Source organism: Pelophylax lessonae (genome assembly GCF_965119305.1).
Source record: "Pelophylax lessonae genome assembly, chromosome: 4".
Taxonomy (NCBI): domain Eukaryota; kingdom Metazoa; phylum Chordata; class Amphibia; order Anura; family Ranidae; genus Pelophylax; species Pelophylax lessonae.
The window spans coordinates 574,695,735-574,717,437 of record NC_138771.1 but is presented as its reverse complement, the minus strand read 5'-3'; the positions used below and the strand labels follow the sequence as shown (position 1 = coordinate 574,717,437).

Here is a 21,703-nt window from a genome sequence, read left to right as displayed (position 1 = left end):
CTGGATGGCGGTCTGAGGAGGCCTGTAATGCACACAGTACTCTGGACAGTGGTCTGAAGAGGTCTGTAAATGCTGCACAGTGCTCTGGATGACGGTCTGAGAAGGCCTGTAATGCACACAGTGCTCTGGATGGTTGTCTGAGGAGGCTTGTAATGCACACTGCTCAGAATGGTGGTCTGAGGAGGCCTGTAAATTCTGCACAGTGCTCTGGATGGAGGTTTGTGGAGGCCTGTAATTGCACACAGTGCTCTAGACAGTGGTCTGAGGAGGCTTGTAATGCACACAGTGCTCTGGATAGTGGTCTGAGGAGGCCTGTAAATGCTGCACAGTGCTCTGGATGGCAGTCTGAGGAGGCCTGTAATGCACACAGTGCTCTGAATGGTGGTCTCAGGAGGTCTGTAATGCACACAGTGATCTAGATGGTGGTCTGAGGAGGCCTGAAATGCACACAGTGCTCTGGATGGTGGTCTAAGGGGATCTGTAATTCACACAGTGCTCTAGATGGTGGTCCGAGCGGCCTGTAATGGTCATAGTGGTCTGGACGGTTGTCTGAAGAGGCCTGTAATACTGCACAATGCTCTGGATGGTGGTCTGAGGAGGCCTGTAATGCACAAAGTGCTCTAGACAGCGGTCTAAAAAGGCCTGTAATGCACACAGTGCTCTAAATGGCAGGCTGAGGAGGCCTGTAAAGCTTCACAGTGCTTTGGATGGTGGTCTAAGCAGGCCTGTAATGCACACAGTGCTCTGGACAGTGGTCTGAGAAGGCCTGTAATGCACACAGTGCTCTGGACAGAGGTTTTAGGAGGCCTGTAATGCACACAATACTCTAGATGGCAGTCTGAGAAGGCCTGTAATGCAGACAGTGCTCTGGACAGAGGTCTGAGGAGGCCTGTAATGCAGACACTGCTCTGGACAGCAGTCTGAGGAGGTCTGTAATGCAGACAGTGCCCTAGATGGCAGTCTGAGGAGGCCTGTAAGGCTTCTTTCACACGGCCGCTCCGTGTGAAAGGTCCACTGCGGGACTTTTTTTTTTTTTTTTCCACGGAGCGGATGACATTTCTGTCATCCGCTCCGTGTGCCCGCATATCATCCCATCCGTTTGCGGATGATATGCGGACATAATGTAAGTATATGGCACTGCGGATGTCAGCGGATGACACCGCTGACATCCGATTTTCCTTCCTTTCTGTTTTTTACACGGAAGAAAAAATAGGGTTCTGTTCCATTCGAAAAAACGGAACAGAACTGAAAGGAGGAAAATCGGATGTCAGCGGATGGTATTCCGCTGACATCCGCAATGCCATTCACTTACATTATGTCCGCAAATCATCCGCAAACGGATGGGATGATTTGTGAACACACGGAGCAGCCGTGTGAAAGGACCCTAATGCAGACAGTGCTCTGGACAGCGGTCTGAGGAGGCCTGTAATGCAGACAGTGCTCTGGACAGTGGTCTGAGGAGGCCTGTAATGCAGACAGTGCTCTGGACAGCGGTCTGAGGAGGCCTGTAATGCAGACAGTGCTCTGGACAGTGGTCTGAGGAGGCCTGTAATGCAGACAGTGCTCTGGACAGTGGTCTGAGGAGGCCTGTAATGCAGACAGTGCTCTGGACAGTGGTCTGAGGAGGCCTGTAATGCAGACAGTGCTCTGGACAGCGGTCTGAGGAGGCCTGTAATGCAGACAGTGCTCTGGACAGTGGTCTGAGGAGGCCTGTAATGCAGACAGTGCTCTGGACAGTGGTCTGAGGAGGCCTGTAATGAAGACAGTGCTCTGGACAGTGGTCTGAGGAGGCCTGTAATGAAGACAGTGCTCTGGACAGTGGTCTGAGGAGGCCTGTAATGAAGACAGTGCTCTGGACAGCGGTCTGAGGAGGCCTGTAATGCAGACAGTGCTCTGGACAGTGGTCTGAGGAGGCCTGTAATGAAGACAGTGCTCTGGACAGTGGTCTGAGGAGGCCTGTAATGAAGACAGTGCTCTGGACAGTGGTCTGAGGAGGCCTGTAATGCAGACTGTCCTCTGGACAGGGGTCTGAGGAGGCCTGTAATGCAGACAGTTCTCTGGACAGCGGTCTGAGGAGGCCTGTAATGCAGACAGTGCTCTGGACAGTGGTCTGAGGAGGCCTGTAATGAAGACAGTGCTCTGGACAGTGGTCTGAGGAGGCCTGTAATGAAGACAGTGCTCTGGACAGTGGTCTGAGGAGGCCTGTAATGCAGACTGTCCTCTGGACAGGGGTCTGAGGAGGCCTGTAATGCAGACAGTTCTCTGGACAGCGGTCTGAGGAGGCCTGTAATGCAGACAGTGCTCTGGACAGCGGTCTGAGGAGGCCTGTAATGCAGACAGTGCTCTGGACGGCAGTCTGAGGAGACCTGTAATGCAGACAGTGCTCTGGACAGTGGTCTGAGGAGGCCTGTAATGCAGACAGTGCTCTGGACAGCGGTCTGAGGAGGCCTGTAATGCAGACAGTGCTCTGGACAGTGGTCTGAGGAGGCCTGTAATGCAGACAGTGCTCTGGACAGTGGTCTGAGGAGGCCTGTAATGAAGACAGTGCTCTGGACAGTGGTCTGAGGAGGCCTGTAATGAAGACAGTGCTCTGGACAGTGGTCTGAGGAGGCCTGTAATGAAGACAGTGCTCTGGACAGTGGTCTGAGGAGGCCTGTAATGAAGACAGTGCTCTGGACAGTGGTCTGAGGAGGCCTGTAATGCAGACTGTCCTCTGGACAGGGGTCTGAGGAGGCCTGTAATGCAGACAGTTCTCTGGACAGCGGTCTGAGGAGGCCTGTAATGCAGACAGTGCTCTGGACAGTGGTCTGAGGAGGCCTGTAATGAAGACAGTGCTCTGGACAGTGGTCTGAGGAGGCCTGTAATGAAGACAGTGCTCTGGACAGTGGTCTGAGGAGGCCTGTAATGCAGACTGTCCTCTGGACAGGGGTCTGAGGAGGCCTGTAATGCAGACAGTTCTCTGGACAGCGGTCTGAGGAGGCCTGTAATGCAGACAGTGCTCTGGACAGCGGTCTGAGGAGGCCTGTAATGCAGACAGTGCTCTGGACGGCAGTCTGAGGAGACCTGTAATGCAGACAGTGCTCTGGACAGGGGTCTGAGGAGGCCTGTAATGCAGACAGTGCTCTGGACGGCAGTCTGAGGAGACCTGTAATGCAGACTGTCCTCTGGACAGGGGTCTGAGGAGGCCTGTAATGCAGACAGTGCTCTGGACAGCGGTCTGAGGAGGCCTGTAATGCAGACAGTGCTCTGGACAGTGGTCTGAGGAGGCCTGTAATGCAGACAGTGCTCTGGACAGTGGTCTGAGGAGGCCTGTAATGCAGACAGTGCTCTGGACAGCGGTCTGAGGAGGCCTGTAATGCAGACAGTGCTCTGGACAGTGGTCTGAGGAGGCCTGTAATGCAGACAGTGCTCTGGACAGCGGTCTGAGGAGGCCTGTAATGCACACAGTGCTCTGGACAGCGGTCTGAGGAGGCCTGTAATGCAGACAGTGCTCTGGACAGTGGTCTGAGGAGGCCTGTAATGCAGACAGTGCTCTGGACAGTGGTCTGAGGAGGCCTGTAATGCACACAGTGCTCTGGACAGCGGTCTGAGGAGGCCTGTAATGCAGACAGTGCTCTGGACAGTGGTCTGAGGAGGCCTGTAATGCAGACAGTGCTCTGGACAGCGGTCTGAGGAGGCCTGTAATGCAGACAGTGCTCTGGACAGTGGCCTGAGGAGGCCTGTAATGCAGACAGTGCTCTGGACAGCGGTCTGAGGAGGCCTGTAATGCAGACAGTGCTAAGCACACCACATCACTAAGCACGATACAGTCGCTACCTTGCTTGCTGGCATGGGAAACACTCACTGGCTTTACAGGTGGAGCTCCAAGGAAAATGGAAGTTTAAATGGGAAAATATCCCTCCCTCACATTTTTGTTCCATTTTCGTACGTTGACAAAAATGGAAATTGAGTTTTGTCATAGCTTTCGTCAATTGATGGAAATGTGGGGTCATTTTTGTTTAGCTTTCCTCACTGAAAACATGCCACTGACTAAAATGTTGACGAAAATTTACACAGCCATTAACCAGTAATCTATCGAAAATAATCCTGTGTGGAAAAAAACAGCACTATAAACTAACAGAGCCAATTTAAATTGTATGGATAGTGCTTCTTAGACATAAAATAAACATTTACCAAATTTTCAGATTTTTTTTAAACACATAACTATTCTTATGAAAATAAAACAGTAATTTTAGTCACTTATGATAAGAAAAGAAGAACGTTCCCCACTTTAAAGATTTTTTGTAATGCTTTACGCAATTATAGTACAGTATTTTATTAATTGCCTTAGATAGGGTTAATTCCATAATGGCTGTTGCTTCATCATTGCCTTGATGTGTTGTATCAGGTCTTAATCATCGGCTGACATGTTTGTGTAGCTCTTGTCCTTGCTCCCGCTGGCCTCCAGTAAATGATGTTGTGTCCTTATCTTTGTCATTACAACACGCCATCCTTCACACTGGAGGATTTATAAAGAATTCTGGAGCATGCCCAGCAGTGCAGATCACATCCACCAAGAGCTCAGATAACCACCCTGTCACTGGTCATACACACCTAGACCAACAACAGACAGCCCATATAGTGTGAGCTTAGAGATATTGACTATCTACAGAGAGCCTGGAAATACCGCCTAACCACCAACACCAAATACATAACCAGTGATCATCAGCTCACATTACCTTCCTCTACTGGGCATATATTACACTCATTTACGACATGCTACCTGCTACATTCAAGCTGTGCGCTGGGATATCATACCGACATCTACGCAACATGACAGGTAATGTATTGCCATAAAACTCAGTCCACTAACCTGTAAAAGGGATTAGCTAATTAATATGCCATAGCGTGGTTTCAAAATAATATTTTATTAATTCTGATTATTTTTTTGGATTCTGGTAATATTATAAAGATTTCCCTTTAGACCTATTTTATACACTATTGATGTATTTGTATTGTTGAATTGTATTTAGAACCATGACCGAATATAGAAAGTTTATTGCTTTAGGGTAACAAGTCCTTTGTGTAACATGGTAATGTACAAAGAATGTTGGAAACTTTTTATTACCGAAGTTAGGGATAGTATAGCAGATCCCAAGGAGGAAAATACTCAGATCCTGAGCATCTCCCTACCTTAAGCTGGCCAAAGATTGATCATTTTTTATTTTCTGGCCATAGATTGATTGTTTTTTATTTTTATTTTTTTGATCATCTAGCCAGCTGATCAAAAAAAACAAAAACAAAGGGATTCCCCCAGCCTCCCTGCTGAGCTATTGTATTCAGGCAGTGGGACTCTTCTGATTGGCTGCAGCGCTAATTAAATAAGACATTTCCAACATTTCCATTTGAGAGATGCCTATTATTATACCTTTAGCGGGAAGCGCCATAGGTGGATCAAGATTCATATAGCTGAACCAGCCGAATTTTGATCCATCTATGGCCAGCTTTACTCTATCTGGGCTTAGTTAAATATATATTTTGTAGGAGGTTCACTTAAAGTTAATATAGACCCCCAAGAATTAACTTTTTTTTTCCATTCTTTTTATTAATTTCAAAATTAGAAGATCCATAATTGTATGAACAGTACAAAAGTAAATACAACGTGTATAAAGAAAGTACATAAAGTTTAGGTCCAAAGTGTAAGGTTGTCAACAACAATGAATTTCTTATATTTTCTCTCTTTTAATTGGTTAGATTTACAATTAATAAGTGGTATATCTGTTTAATAGGTACCAAAAATACCTGTTGATCCTGTCAGAGATCTTGTAAACCCAAAGTTTTTTGTGCTGTCTGCCTGTGCTATGCAGAGGAAAGAGGGAGGTGTTCTGTAGTCCTGTCCTGGAGTGAAAAAACAGTTTCTCTACAGATACAGTATAGTGAGTGAATATGTCACCCTAGGACGGGAAGTGTGCTATTGGCAGGATCACTAGGTGAAAAAAAAAAAACAGATAAAGCATAAAAAAAAAAAGAAATGCAGCCAATGCAACTCAGGACTGGTAAGCTGCAATAAATTTTTGTTCTTGGGTTTTCTACATGGTTTAAATGGCAAGTGACATCAATAAGTTAGAGACTTTCTGCATTTTATACCTTATAGAGTGAGTACCATAATGGGTCTTACTTTTAACTCACGGCCAACATTCAGTCTTTTGGGGTATGAGTCTATCAGAATGGCACATCTTGCCTTGGCAATCTTTGCCCACTCTTCCTCACAAAAGTACTCTAAATCTGTCATATTGTGAGGACATCTCCTGTGTACAGACCTCTTCAGGTTAGCCTACAGATTTTCAATTGGATTCAGGTCTGGGCTCTGGTTCAGCCATTGCAAAACTTTAATCTTCTTCTGGGGAAGCCATTCTTTTTTGGTTTGAATGTATGCTTTTGGCCATTGTGGCACTGAAGGGAGAAATTCCTCCTCATCTTCAGCTTTTTAGCAGCTTAAAGGTATTGTACCAAATTGACTGATATTTGGAACTTATAATAAGTTCCTTATTGACAAAAACCCCAGATCCAGATGACAAAAATAGCCTCAAAGTATAGTGCTACCACCATCATGCTTCACTGTGGCTGCCACCATCATGCTTCACTGTGGCTGCCACCATCATGCTTCACTGTGGCTTTGTTTTTTTTGTTTTTTTATGGTGATGTGCAGTGTTGGTTTTGCGTCAAACATACCTTTTGGAATTGTGAAAGGTTCAATCTTGGTCTCATCAGACCACAACACATGCTTTGGGCAGACTTGATGTACGTTTTTGCAAAATGTAGCCAGGCTTGTATATTCTTCTTAATAAGAACTAATGCCTATAACTATAATGGTATACCTAATGCGTTGGAAATGTTTTGTACCGTTTCCTGACTGATTACCTTCCAACAATGAGATCCTGTTAATGCTTTGTAAGCTTTTGCTCATGGCTTTTGTTATAAGAGGTGGTCACACACAATGCCATCCTTACCAATGGCTTAAAAGATCACTGGTGTCTTGCCACTGGCTCTGCCATGGAACTAGGCAGGCACAGGCACGGCCACACACACCTACACAGGTTGAACTGAATGGACTGTTGTCTTTATTCAACCTCAACTACTATGTATGTAACTATGTAACCATCAGATGGGAGATCAATCAGCCACAGTTTAAGGAACCTAGCAACCTCTGGGAACCCTAGATGAGAATGGCTACTCTAGATGGTCATATATCCATAGCATACATGCTAGTCTCAGAGTAGAAAAGCCCAATCTATTTCACTGTAAGTAATGTCACCACACGATAAATAGTATTCTGCCCAAACGTCAGAATGGTAGAATCTATCAGAGGCTTCTCAGCAGTAGTTTTAGCGGCCGTTTCACTTCAGAAGTCATAGTCTGCAGAACTTCTGGGACGGTTGGTTTTGTGTTTTATTCTTTATTTCTACCAAGGCTGGATTGCAACTGTGTACCCCCTAGTTGATATTCCAGTCATTAACTTTTGTCATAAAATAAGTATAATGTTGTTGGTATATAAGGAGTATTTTGTTTGATGCTTACATAGACAAAAACATGTTAAAAAAAAAAATGGGGAGTGGGGGGTTGGCATGTAGTACTTCTTGTGGGAAGGGATGAGCTTAGCGTTCTGGTGGGCTTGCTCAGGTGGGTTTGAACCTGATTTGAGCATGTCTGAGCTCATCCCTACTAATGAGATCTGTGCCAATAATTATTGATCAATTCCACTGCAAGCTTCTGTAATTTGTACCATTTTATTACAATAATCTTTTTCTTTTTTTTTTTTTTGGCGCGAGTAGGCTAGAAGTGCTCATGGGTTACACTATACTTGATGCATTATAAGATTAGTAACTGGGGAGATTGTATGAAAGTTTCAGAGGAAACAGGACAAAATATACAAAATTAAAATGGTAAAGTAGAAAGCAGTACAGCTGACTTTCTATATCGTAATGAAAAACAGAAGTCATTTTGGAATTTCTTTTTTCTCAAATCTAGGCAATAGGTAACACCAAAATGTTTTAAAGGTCAAACACAGGTACAGGTGTGAGCACAAGAATGTCATTGTTAGTATTGGTTACTTTAATATCACATATACATGATATTGTTAAAAGTATTGGGACACCTGCCTTTACACCCACATGAACTTTATTGGCATCCCAGTTTTAGTCCGTAGGGCTCAATATTGAGTTGGTCCACCCTTTGCAGCTATAACAGCTTCAACTCCACTGGGAAGGCTGTCCACAAGACATGGATGAGCAATTTTGGGGTGAAGGTACTTGAGTGGCCTGCACCTCAACCAATAGAAAACCTTCTGGATGAATTAGAGCAGAGACTGCGAACCAGGCCTTCTCATGCAACATCAGTGCCCGACACAAATTCGCTTGTGGAAGAATGGTCAAACATTCCCATAGACACACTCCTAAACCTTGTGGACAGCTTTTCCAGAAGAGTTGAAGCTGTTATAGATTAAAGGGTGGGTCAACTCAATATTGAACCCTATGGACCAAGACTTGGATGGCATTAAAATTCATGTGCGTGTAAAGGCAGGCATCCCAATACTTTTCACAATTACTGTATGCCCATATTAGTTACATCTTGGCCCTTCATCCTGCCAATTTTGTGTCCCAGCCAATGTTCCAGGATCACAGCACCAACTGAATTACTGCACATACCCAGCTGTAATTAAAAAAGACATTCATTGTGGGGTGGGGTTGCCTTCATACTTCGTGGCAGGGCCAACCCACAATGTGGGCTTGATTTGGAAACATCCATTCGGAAAATTGGCATAAAAAAGGCATACCTTGGGCAGGGTTAACAGTATCCCAGGATCCAAGACCATATTGTTGGTAAGAATGCTATTATCACCATCATTATTGTCATGATTTCATAGTATTGTGCTGAAAGTTAGAGCACTACTTTATTGTGCATGTCAAGCCAAATTTTTACTGCTATCTGGGGCTGTGTTAGGGAGATTTAATCTCACTTTATGTCCTGCTGACAATGGTTCCACCAGACCGAAATTGAGGGGAACTCTGCAACAGTCAAACGCGCAGAAATAGAACAAAAAAAAAGCTGGACAAACACTTTAAAATTTGTTAGGCTTTTTTTGTGCTATTTATTAACCACTTGCTGACCAGCCACCGCAGATATAAGGCGGCAGGTCGGCAGGTTCCCGCGAAACGACGTACCCGCACACGCCCAATCGCCAGCGGGGAAGCTGATCTGCGGGGCTGGCAGCTGCAATTGCCGCCGGGCACCCGCGATCACTTCCCGTGGAGACAGAATGGCGGTCTGCTTTTGTAAACACAGCAAAACGTTGTTCTGTCAGAAATCAACACAGGGCTCCTGTGCTCCTCCTATTTAGAAACACAGGTTCCTGGGTTGATTCCATAAGCCCAACCCCCCCCCCCGCACTTAGAAAGCACCCCCTAGGCATACATTTAACCCTTTGATCGCCTGTGGTGTTAACCACCTTCCCTGCCAGTGTCATTATTACAGTAATAGTGCATATTTTTAGCACTGATTACTGTCACTGGTCCCCCAAAAGTGTAAAAAATGTCAGTTAGGTGTCCAATCTGTCCACCACATGGTCGCTGGCATTACTAGTAAAAAAAAATAAACTAAAATAAACTTAAATCTTTCCCCTAGTTTGTAGACGTGATAACTTTTGCACAAACCAATGAAAATACTCTTACTGGGATTTTTTTTTAACAAAAATATGTAGCAGAATACAAATTGGCCTAAAATGATGAAAAAATGTGATTCTTCCTTTTTTTTTTTTAGGGCTGCTCTGTGCAAAACCATTGCACAGAGTAGGTAAGTTTAACATGTTTGTTATTTTAAAAAGAAATTACCTTTATTATCACCGAGTTTTTACTGCAGTATAGTCAAGGATCTGGCTTTCTGTCTGGCAATGTTGTTGTCTTGTATAACAAGACTGAATGAAAAGATTTACAAATCCTTTTACGGATTAAACTGCGTATTTAGCCGTTTGCCTGGAGTGCAGCATTTATTAAAGCTGAGTTCCAGCCTAAAAATAAACTTTGCAGCATCAGCTTAAAAACACCTGAAAAAGAATTGAATAATTAATATATTTTTTTTGTTTCACTTACCTTGTTTTTAATGAAAATAAACTTACCTTCCTTCCTCTTCCTCCTTGTGCCGCCCCCGACTTCACTTCCTCCTTTGCATTGCGTCCTGGGAGATGAGCGTCATCAATCCCAGGATGCAATGGGAACAGCCGGCCGCTACTCTGAGTGCCGATTGCAATCTACAGCGCATGCGCGAAATTGCGATCGGCATTCTGGGTAGCCCAGAACCAGGAAGAGGGACACAGCGGGGGACACTACGGCTTCAGATGCCCACGCCGGAGATGGCCACGCTCTGCAATCAATTTTAAAGGTAAGTATTTATCTTTATTCAGTAAATGTAATGTACTGTTATGTGGGGTTAGTGTTAGGGTAACTGGGGGTAGCTTAGGATTAGGGGGGTATTTTTAGCTCAAAAAAGTGTATGTGGCCGGAACTCTGCTTTAAATACAAATGTGTATTACTGCAAGTGTATTTCGTTATGTCAGATTAAATTCAGTAACATTGTTTATAACCTATTAATGTATGCTTGCTGCATTCATTTGGTAGGTCTACGGAGGACAGCCGCTGTAGCTCTTTCGCATGAACTGGAGAAACTGGCACTGGTGGGACCTGGGCCCAGTCAATGGATAAACCAAGTACGAAGAAGGAGTTCCTTACTGAGTAAGTCCATCAATCTTTCTTATGTTTTCCATCATTCATTACTGAACAGAAAGTATTCTTGTGTTTGAGCTGAAATCACCTTTTATTGAGTGTCCATTCATCAACATGAGCAATGTTGTTTATGGATTTATGAATATTTATTTCCCTCAGGTTCAAGGCTTGAAGAAAAAGTCTTTAATGAAGCTGAGATATCCTACATTAAACAGGGAGAAGAGGCATTAAAGAAGTCAATGAGCATCCTTGGAGAGCAGGATGGATGGAAAGTTGAGATTGTGGCGGTAAGCCAAGTTTTATATTTTTTGATCAGCTAACATTTGGGCAATATATAAATTATACAACTATGCTTAAATGGTAAAATTGCATATACTGTATAAGCTGCCCATACAAGTACTAACAGAATATTTTGTAATCACCTGTTGATCCTGCCAGTGGAACCAAAGGATAGGTACTTACTGTAATTTGAGAGGGTGACACCCTTGCTGCTCAACTGTTGGCACTCTTGATAGCCCCGCTCGTGTATAGCCACACCTAGCTCCATCCACAGCCCTGTAGATTAACAGCTATAGGAGCCTAGGTAAATGATACAGAATAAAAGCCCAGTCTCGACACCCCCTCCCCTTCCGCCAGCACTGATAGCGAAGTGCAGGAGAAATACAGTTTCCTTTATACATTTACTGTGAAGAAAAGGTCATATTTAAATTTTTTTTAAACATTTAATATGCCAACTTGAATTGAAAATGCCCATTTATTACTCTTAGAGTAAAAAACGAGATGCTTTACATGGACTTTAAAGGCTAACTCCATCTTTTGCACCATGTTACGTTACACCCGCATTTAGGGTGCAAATGAAACTCCCCCACAGCTGTGTCATTCATTCATTCACAGAGATCAGATGGGCTTGTAGTTCTCAATGGAGAACTTGCACTTGTAGTCCATTGATATTTCCTCCAGCTCTCCAACTGAAAGCCCTTGTGAAGGTATAAACAAAAAGCTGTAGGAAGAGTCTGCAGTAGCTTGGCAATGACCTCCATGATTCTCTGATTTTATTTTTTTTTTTTTAAAGGTGGACTTAGCGTTTAATTAAAAACACAAAATTAAAAGAACACACTATATTGGGGAGGGGGATTTATGAAAAGTGTGTTAGTTGAACAGAAAATTATTACATATACATAGTATACCAGAGATTCTGACTCACTTTGTTTATTTTACGTGGGCTCTGCAGTCTATCTATATAGAAGTGAGTCACACAGACTTCAGCAAGCACTCTGTGAGTAGGTGGGAAATGCTCTACATTAAGGACACCTGCTGGTAAATTTTCATGTAAGCTGACCTACTTCTTAAGATGCATCTTGCTTGACTTTCTTGCTGATTTACAGGATCCAACACCGTGGGGTCACTGACCTGACTTCGATCTGACCGAATTTGATTCTTACTTGCTCTAGGTCAGTGATAGTGAAGCCAGAGCCTGAGCCAGCTGTCAATCAGGTTGAGCCTGACATAATAATGATGTCAGCTGACAGCAGGCTACAGCCTGTCAGCTGATTCTGGGTCACAGGAGTGCAAAAGTATGTGACCCACAAGAGAAGTATGGCCAGAAATGTCTGGCTTTTAAGCCAGACTGTTGCATCAAGGCACCTTTGCAAGTGTGGTCCCTAAACTATGTACGTTACGTAGGCATACATCTGCCAATACATACTGACACTTAATTTGGAAAAACTACAAAATATTCTATCAGACAGCCTTTATCAAATCTTTGTATTTACTTCAACCAACTAAATGTTTATTATCCTTTTAAAGGAAAATGGAGATAAAGTATTAAGTAAGGTCTTGCCAGACATCGGAAAGGTCTTTAAGCTTGAAGCGGTTGTGGAGAGGCCTTTGGATAGAGTCTATGGAGAACTGGTGGACAACATGGAAAGGATTGGAGAGTGGAATCCCAAAGTGAAAGAAGTCAAGGTAGGATAATACCTGATGTTTTTCCTGGTAAGGTCTAATTCTGAACGGTTTTCTTACTGTAAAATGCATTTTGTGCTTCATGTTTAGTGGCCATTTACTATGTCCAGACTTACCTACATTCTTAAGGCACTTATTATACTGTAATATATCTTACATTTATCGTGGAGCTGGTGGGATTTTTTTTGTAAGGCACTAGAATATGAAAATACTGGGACTTGTGTGAATATGGCAAAACTTGTCCATCTTTTGAACCAAAAAATATGTGACTGTGGTCTTGCTGAATTTTTTTGGGGCACTGTCAGTATGAAATGGTTTCTATTGGAAACCAGCTGCTCTTATACATGTCATGGAGCATCAGTGGCCATCTGTAGGCCTCATGTATCAAAACGAACAACTTTCAGTATGGCCAATAGGATCACATCTTTAGCTCATAGTGCTCATCCTGCCTACAGGCTGTATGTAGCCTAACGTGATGTCACAGAAATGTATATTCAGTCAGACAGCTATGGTACTTCTTCTGTGATCACAGTCTTAACTCAAATTTCTTGTTAGCAGTTGAGCAGTATGCTTAAATATGACTGTGCAGTCCTTTTAGGAACCAGAAAAGGGCTCACCCTGATGGGCATTCTTCAATTCTTGTCAAATGCTGCGCTTGCTATTCAAATACCAATGTATGCATTTGAATGGCAAAGAAATGTTTAACAATGAAAGGCTACACTGGACCTGCTTTGCCGGCACCTTAAAAGGACATGCTGCATTCAAAGAAATGAGTGCAGAGCAGGTCAAACGGAACCTCTGACCTGCCATCTGTACTGCTCAATTAAAGTAAATGGGGTTGGTGTGAGACTCCAAAATATCATGATTGAAAAATACTGACCTTTAGGGAGAAGTAAATGTGTTTTTTTTTTAATGAATCTTTATTTAGTTTAACAGGAATACAAAAAAATTTTAACAAGAGCAACAAAAGTGCAGGGGAGGGGTAACGGCCAAGCAATGCCATACCCCAGGGAGCATATAAGTGCATCGTGGTACATGTAACAGTAAGAAAGGAGCAAAATATAGCAACACACAATAGTGCAATATACCAGCATTCAACAAAAATAAAGTAAGGGGCGGCCCGCCGGGTACTATGCGCGTTAGGCAGCTCCGAATGCCGTGAGTCCCAAGGAATGTCAACACCACCCAAGGGGGCTCCAGGTTGGGGCACACCGCAGGGGGAGGGGGGCGACAGCCTCCATCAGACCTCCCCTGGTACGGCATCCCCAACCAGTGTCCCCAAGGCGCCCCCGACCACCACAAACGGGCGTAGTAAACGTGTTTTAAAGAAGAATGTTTTCTATTGCCCATAACGACTGATAAAATCCACATTGCAACTACTGTTCTTAAAATTATTTCAATATAACCAAATCACTTTATACTTGGAGGACAAACTTAACAAGACTAACTAACCCCTATCATTGCCATTCTTTAAAAGCTCTTTTAAAACTAGAAACCCAGTAAAAGGCTGTAGCTTTATTGTATATACTGTAGCAATCTGAGTGACCCCGCACGCAAGCTCCCCTACATGGAACACTGAGAAAAAGACCTCAACATTTCTTGGGAACTCCCAGAATGGCATGACACAATCAATAATCTAAGATTTAGATTAACAGCCTTTGTGGAATCTAACTATAAGACAATTTATATGGTATATGGTTTCATAAAGGATTGCCAAGATGAATTCATAAGCCTCCTGGTGTGTAGAATCTTGTTAGAACCCCAGACATTGCTATCTTTCAGAAATTTGATAAGTGTCTTTCTAAACACACCACATGCTTAATTTCATACATGATCCTGCCCACTAGGATAGCCGTTGCACAATGTTGGAACCAGTCAATAGTAATATTTGATTGGATACAATATTTGTCTATTGATACCTGAGGTCTGGGACAACATGGCCCTGACCGCTCTCAACTTTTCCTCCCCTCCCGCTTTTTTTTCTCTATTTTCTTTCATGTTCATTTTCTGTATTGATCAGATTTTAGGAAACATAGTTATATGGTTCTTGACCCTTTGATGAAGCCTAAATTTATTACACGGTGCCTGTCTTTTATGATGGTTCACTTACAACCTCCCCCGGATGAGAAACCCAGCCTGTTTGTGAATACTCAATATCATTTGTATGTATACATAGGTCTCTTCGATACTACTAATGTCCCTACATCAAGTAGGGATATCCCTCATCATCGGTTATATCGATGTGCAATTTGACCCTGTTTGTTTCATATCTTTGATATATTCTCTCTCTCTTTATGTGCCTAAAAACAGTATTGAATTTTTTTACATACCTGTTATAGTTTCGTACTTTCAGTATTATGACAAGAAAATCATTAAACAGATTGAAAAAAAATCCCAAATGTTTCTATATCATGCAATCTATTTAGCAATAAAATATAGTGTGGCAGTTTTGTTAACTCTTTTTTTAACTATGTCCATTCCCTATTGCCTTAATATATGCCTTGCCTTTATGAAAACCCACTAATCTGGCAAGCCTTAGTTGTAAAGAGCCAACTACGATAGGATGCCAGTTATCTAACAGGCATGAAATTAACCATGGTTCGGAACATCAATGGCAAAGATAGTAGCCAGCCACATCATGATAGATCTGAGAAAGGCATAAAAATGAAAATAAATGTCAGAATTCAGAAAGACATATTGAAAACAAACACCCATGAAAGGGAGGGTGGGGTGGGAGCCATATGCACTCTAGTTAGCTCTAGGTAAGGTGCTACCCTGCTGACCCTCCAGTTGCTACTGTCCATCCAACCCCTCCCACCACTGCAGTGGCCTACTTCTGAATAAAGAAATCCCATCACAGGTATCTAAGCCATTTCCGCTCTATTATTTGCTAGAAAAGTGCTTTCACTAATCAGATCAAGAACCATATACATATTAATAGATTTTTAGGTCAGTTAGATGTTAGAGGAGCTTTCTCTGTCTATCCCATGCCTCAGCCTTATATTGCAGTATCTTCAGAAAAATCAGCAGCCCTCTTTTAAAAAAAATACTCATTCCCAAGGGTCTTTCATAATTATAAAATAATTTCTGTCTTTGTTGGGAAAGGATTTTAGAGTAGCCATACATAGCTTTAGGACTGGGAGATATTTATTCAAAAACAAAGGCAGTGAGATGCTAAATCACCTGTGTGACTCACCCAACATGAAGTAGTGCCATATTGGTTGGGCACCTTCTTCTCTTTCCTTTATGAAAAAAAATAAGGATTTGACAGTTGGAATTTGCAAACAAGTAGGAAGGACCTGTGTATTATTTACAATGAGACATTCTAATGGTTAGAGGCACTTCCTATCTTCCTATAGGGAAGCACTAGATGGCATCAGGCTTTCCAATTGGCATGGAACTGGCCTTTGTACGATCACCCTTAAACAGGTTTTTGCCATAATGAGTCTCTTCTCCTAATCATGCCAATCCCAGCATACTGAAAATGATTGCAGCCCCCTGCTAGTTATTTTTGGAGGAGCAAGTCTGATATCCCACGTTTCCTTGGGCCTTTATCACAATGGCCTTGGCGTCTGCTTCATTTTCTACAGAAGAACATTCTTAGAGTCTGATGTGCTCTAATCTCAGTCATTAATATCTTTATAGTGGTTCAGCATTTTTACCCATCAGCGGGTAATGTGTGCTGTTTGTATAAAGTGACAACTTGCTGGAACAAATATTTCCACTTACAGAATTTTTTACAGCTCTAAGATTATATAGTGGTGTTGGCCATTATGTAGTTCTCTGGCTAAAATTATGATTTACAAGTTTTTCTCCAACCTGTGTTTGAAATAATATGCTATTACTTAGAGCTTAACAACTACAGTGCTCACAGCTACCTTGAACTAGTACTTGAATTACAGAGTTAGAACCATGCTTAGGCCGCAAGAGCCGAAATATAAATGGAACTCTGGCTACAGATAAGAGATTCTCACATTCCATTCAAAGGTACCCCAACACTGTAAATAATTTTATAGGAATGGAGAGCAGATGGATGACCTCACGAAAGTGATGTTCACCTCTGTCATTGTCTCTCACTAAACAGGGATTCATATTCAGAGGAAGAAATCAGCGGTCATATCTTAGTCACCTATTAGGTGACCCATAATTTCAGTGGAAGAAGGGTATTGAGCTGGGCACATGGAGTATACTCTTTTTTTTTTTTCACATTATAATTTTTATTAATTTCATTCAGTTTTACAAAACGCTTGAAACAACAGATAATTAATATATCTTATCCCTTCTTATTCCCAAACCCCATTCCCACAAGTATGGAGTATACTTAACAGTCGAACATACATCTTGAAAATTTAACTGAGATACTGTAGTTGATGATTTTTGCTTTGAGTTCTGCTTTAAAGAAAACCTGTACAGGGGGAAATATGAAGTCTTCCACAGCTTACCTCCTTCTGAAAATGCTAGTTACCTGGCTCTGGTTTCAAGCATTTTTAAACCACTGACCCAGTATAACCTGCACCGAACAAAGGTAGAGTACAGTCAGAACTCCTAGTATGCAAACCTGTTCCTGGTCAGCGACCCAAACCACTGAAGGCATTGCATCAGCATGACAGCCAAAAAAATAGTATTTTTCAGATGAATAATTTTAGAAATGGGCGCTTACATATTTCCTCAATAGTAAGCATAGTATCGGATAATCTTTGCTCACAGTTACGGGTATAAAAAATTCAAGTTTTTATTGAAGATAAAAATAGATTATAGTTCATCAGAAAATTCTGCTATTTGTCCTCTCAAAATAAAAATCATGATTAGTAGGATTGCTGTTTAAAAACACAGTTTTTTTCTCTTTGCAGATTCTTCAAAGGATTGGTAAGGACACAGTGATAACACACGAGAAAGCAGCAGAGATTCCTGGAAATATTGTTGGACCTCGAGATTTTGTAAGTGTTCGGTGCAACAAGAGGAGAGGCTCCACCTGCATATTGGCCGGAATGTCGACAAGGTTTGGAGAAATGCCAGAACAGAAAGGCTACATCAGGTATTGTGTACTTGCATTTAATAAAATAGTCAAATGAAATATAAAGTATAAAAATTGATATTTGATACATTTACAAAACACAGGAAGGTTTGGTAAAAAATATTAGTAAGTAAGCCAAGGTGAAATTATTCAGGTAGGGGGGAGAGAGACAGCGCGACCACTATGGTGTAGTAAGTTCTATTTGATTTATTCTGAACAAGTTTAAATATATTTTTCGGAAAGGGACATAGAGGAATTGTTAGGGGGCTGAAGACAAAGTAGAACAATATTCTAAAATCAAATAAATTTCATTCTGCATATTCAAAAGTTAAAATCAAACATTTTGTATAAAAATGATAAATTCTGGGATGTGGTGCTTCTATCCTCGCATCTCTATTGGACTTCTCCAAAATGAGGTTAAATATATATACTCACAACAGTGGATGAATTATATATTTTAAATAGTTTGGAATAAATTATATGGAACTTACTACACCAGAGTGGTCTCGCTGGGTCTCTCACTCCTACCCAAATTTGTTTTCATATAGGTGGAGTCCCTCCTCTTTGTTGACAGCTGCACCCCTGGACTGTTAGTACCATTTTAGTTACAGTGTTACTCGCTACTAAGTTTGTTTGTTGTTGGTCATTGTACATTGTTTTGTTATAGTTTCTGCCCTATCACTTAGTCATTTCCCTCCAATTCATCAATGAGTGGGTGAGTGCTGTCATCCAAGCGCCATTCCTGGCGCAAGGCATTACAGTTTTCATTCTTGAGCTTTTGCAGGGTGGAATTATTGCCTATTTTATCTGCTACTATGATGCAAATCAGCAGTCCTTGGTGCTGAAATCTTTATACTCATAGATCTGGTCCTTTGGGATACTTTGGTCTGGTTTTATTTTGTGTGCTTATTTTATATTGCTGTCTCATGTCCTATAAATAGGACTGCTATTGCCCCTAATACTCTAAGGCCCCTTGCGCACACGACAGTGCATCCCTCCTGGGGTTTTAATGCGCCCAGGAAGGACAGATGCAACATCCAAGTCTATGACAGACTGCGCGTGAACACTGAGTGGTACTCAAGTTTAGAGTCCTATGCGCTCAGGGAGGAATGCCCAGAAGAGAAATTTGCAATATGTAGGAAACACAAAGCAACTAATCATCAAATCTTTAACGGATTTAAAATAATTAAGAATTATGCTACACTTTTCCCCTTTAGGGTTTATTTAATGTATGGCAAAGAACAATGAAGAACGGTAACCTAAACCCATAGAAACAAATCAAGCTTCTCTTTATCTGTGTGTCTGCGTTATGTATATTTCTTTTTGTAATGTGAAAACACTACAAACCCTGGTAATATGCAGCATATTCGATTTCTGAAACAAGGAGTGAAGTATCTAACTTGTGTATAACTTGTTTGATTCCAGGGCAGAGAACGGGCCTACGTGTATGGTTCTACATCCGGTACTTGAAGATCCTTCAAAGACTAAACTAACTTGGCTTCTCAGTGTTGACCTAAAGGTGTGTGCTAGATGGTTGATAACAGCAGAAGGGCTACAAATGTCAATGGGATGCAAGCCAGACATAACAGCATCTATTTTCTGTGAACAATACACTCAATCATGCTAGTCAGCAAAGACAACTCAACCATGAAAACCACAACTATAAAAGAAAACAATTGCAAATATATATGATACAGCAAATAACAGCATAATAAGTTACTGCGCACTGTCAATGCACTGTAAAGTGTGATCCTTTATAAACCTATAAGAGCACCTAAACTGGGCCAAATAAAAAAAATAAACAGAGAAAGCTTAGCCCCATCTACTTTTAACGTACAGCAACATACACAACCAGACTTGCTGCCTGCACCATTAAATGTGGCTACTCAATCAACATGTAACTGGCATAGCGAAAAATAGGTGGATGGGGAACAACTCAATAGAAAGACTTCACAGTACTTAAACCTACTAACTAGACAGACAACTATAGACCAAACTAGGCATAGAGAACCTAACAGTTTATAAATTCTAAATTAAATACAGACTTCTTAGCAGCACATATTTTCCACAATATTGTATAGGAGCAGCTGTTTACAAGTCACATGCCCTTCATCCTACAACCTACGTTAAAATTTTCATCCAAGAAATGAACGGCCATAAGGGTTTAGTGGCTAACTGGCAGCTTTAAGAAAATAGGAGAAAGGGACAAAATTGATTTTATTAAAAATAGGATATGCTTTTGCAAATAGGCACTACTTGGCACCCATAACGTACTATACATGCTTTAAATGTATCCTGTTGGTCTGTTTTGAATTCTAACTCCACCTTATGTTTGATTTCTTTCTCCTAGGGGTGGTTACCCAAGTCTATCATCAACCAGTTTCTTTCCCAGACACAAGTGGATTTTGCCAAACATCTTCGGAGTAGAGTGGCCATGTCCTCTAATGTGTCTCTCTGCTAATCCAGCACCCTTCATCGACTTGTAATGATCTTCATCCATTCATCTGTCATTTTAAGACTCCTTCCAGATTGGAAGTGTGATTATAACAGGGGTGCTGTTAAATTTTGTAGGCTACTTATGTCTACAGCCACAATCACCATCTGGTATAAGTAATGGGTATTTCCTTAAGTAAACTCTTCTGCTTTTAAATAATTACTATGCCAAGTCCAGAGGCAATGCCCTAATGATCAGAAAACATTATATTGTAGTTTTTACAAATTACTGTTCTTATACCTGCCTTATCAAACATCTTTTCAACCTACCTTACCAGGACACCACTGTTTCGCTTGATGTTATAGAAATGGTACTTGAAATTCTTGTTACAAATTATGGCAACTAAAAAGTATTACAAAAGATCAACAAAAATAAAAGGTGGAGAAATCATTGAATTTGACTTAAGGTCCCAGGTTAATGGGCCTCAATTAACTAAAGTACAGCCATTTTTGTTTTGGAAGAGTTAGAACCTCTGTCAGTCTTTTAATGCTATCTCCATTTGTCCTGGTGACCATTGTCACTCAGACAGAAAGTAATGGGAAATCCAAAATTTTACAGTTGTCACCAGAAAAGGACAGAAGTAGAAATCTTCCAATAAGGATACACATTCTGGTGATAACTGTCTAAGAGGGGAATTTCCGTAGACATGAGATACAACAAGAGGAAGGGAAATCTCTCCGAAGAAAGACAGCATACAATAAACTGAGAGGTTTTAACCTTCCCTACTGTAGCCAAAGAAAAAAAAAAAACCACATGTACACTTAAAATAGAATAAATGTGTCAATTTTAAATTGCAACCAAGGTCCTAGCTGCTAGTGAAGAGATATTCCACGTTGATCATCATATTGCCAGGTATTACTGGCCCAAAATTAATTCTGTTTTCAGTTTGTTTAGCCTATTATTAAAATGTGTCTTGTAAAAACACAGACATATGAATAGCACATGGGAAAATATACTAAAGTATATCATAAATCTGTCATTATTTCTGATTTTCTGGTTTTGTTTCATACCTCTTCCAAAAGAAAAAAAAAAGGGCAAGTGTGACCCATTCCCTAAATTCATAAATTTCCCCCATATCTGACAAGCAAGGACACTTTTGAGTATAACCACACTCATTTTTCTTCACCCCAAAAAGTGAAAAAATACATTACAGACATAGCTTACCCCTGTACCACAGTGCCACATGCAAGGACGCTCCCCAAAGTTAACAGTTTTTGTAATATTATTTTGTTATAATAAATTGAACCGATATTTAATTCAGTGAGAGAAGGGTCACTTATTATTTCCCTGCAAGGCCAGATGTATTTAAAAGAGAATCAGGGCTCTTTCAGACGGCCGCTCCGCTGCTTTAGTCCGCTGCAGTGTGCCCGCATATCATCCCATCCGTTTGCGGATGATATGCGGACATAATGTATGTCTATGGCACTGCGGATGTCAGCGGATGACACCGCTGACATCCGATTTTCCTTCCTTTCCGTT

At 41.6% G+C, this 21,703-nt stretch overlaps 1 protein-coding gene across 1 annotated transcript; it reads left to right on the top strand.

Moving 5' to 3' along the window:
• Positions 1-4,522: 4,522 nt before the first annotated feature.
• Positions 4,523-20,674, top strand: STAR (steroidogenic acute regulatory protein). Its single transcript, XM_082256242.1, has 7 exons — positions 4,523-4,819; positions 10,650-10,763; positions 10,914-11,041; positions 12,561-12,719; positions 17,567-17,751; positions 19,156-19,249; positions 20,081-20,674. The coding sequence occupies exons 1-7, from the start codon at positions 4,756-4,758 to the stop codon at positions 20,189-20,191; spliced, it is 855 nt and encodes a 284-aa protein (XP_082112368.1). The 5' UTR covers positions 4,523-4,755; the 3' UTR covers positions 20,192-20,674.
• The last annotated feature ends 1,029 nt before the right edge of the window (positions 20,675-21,703 follow it).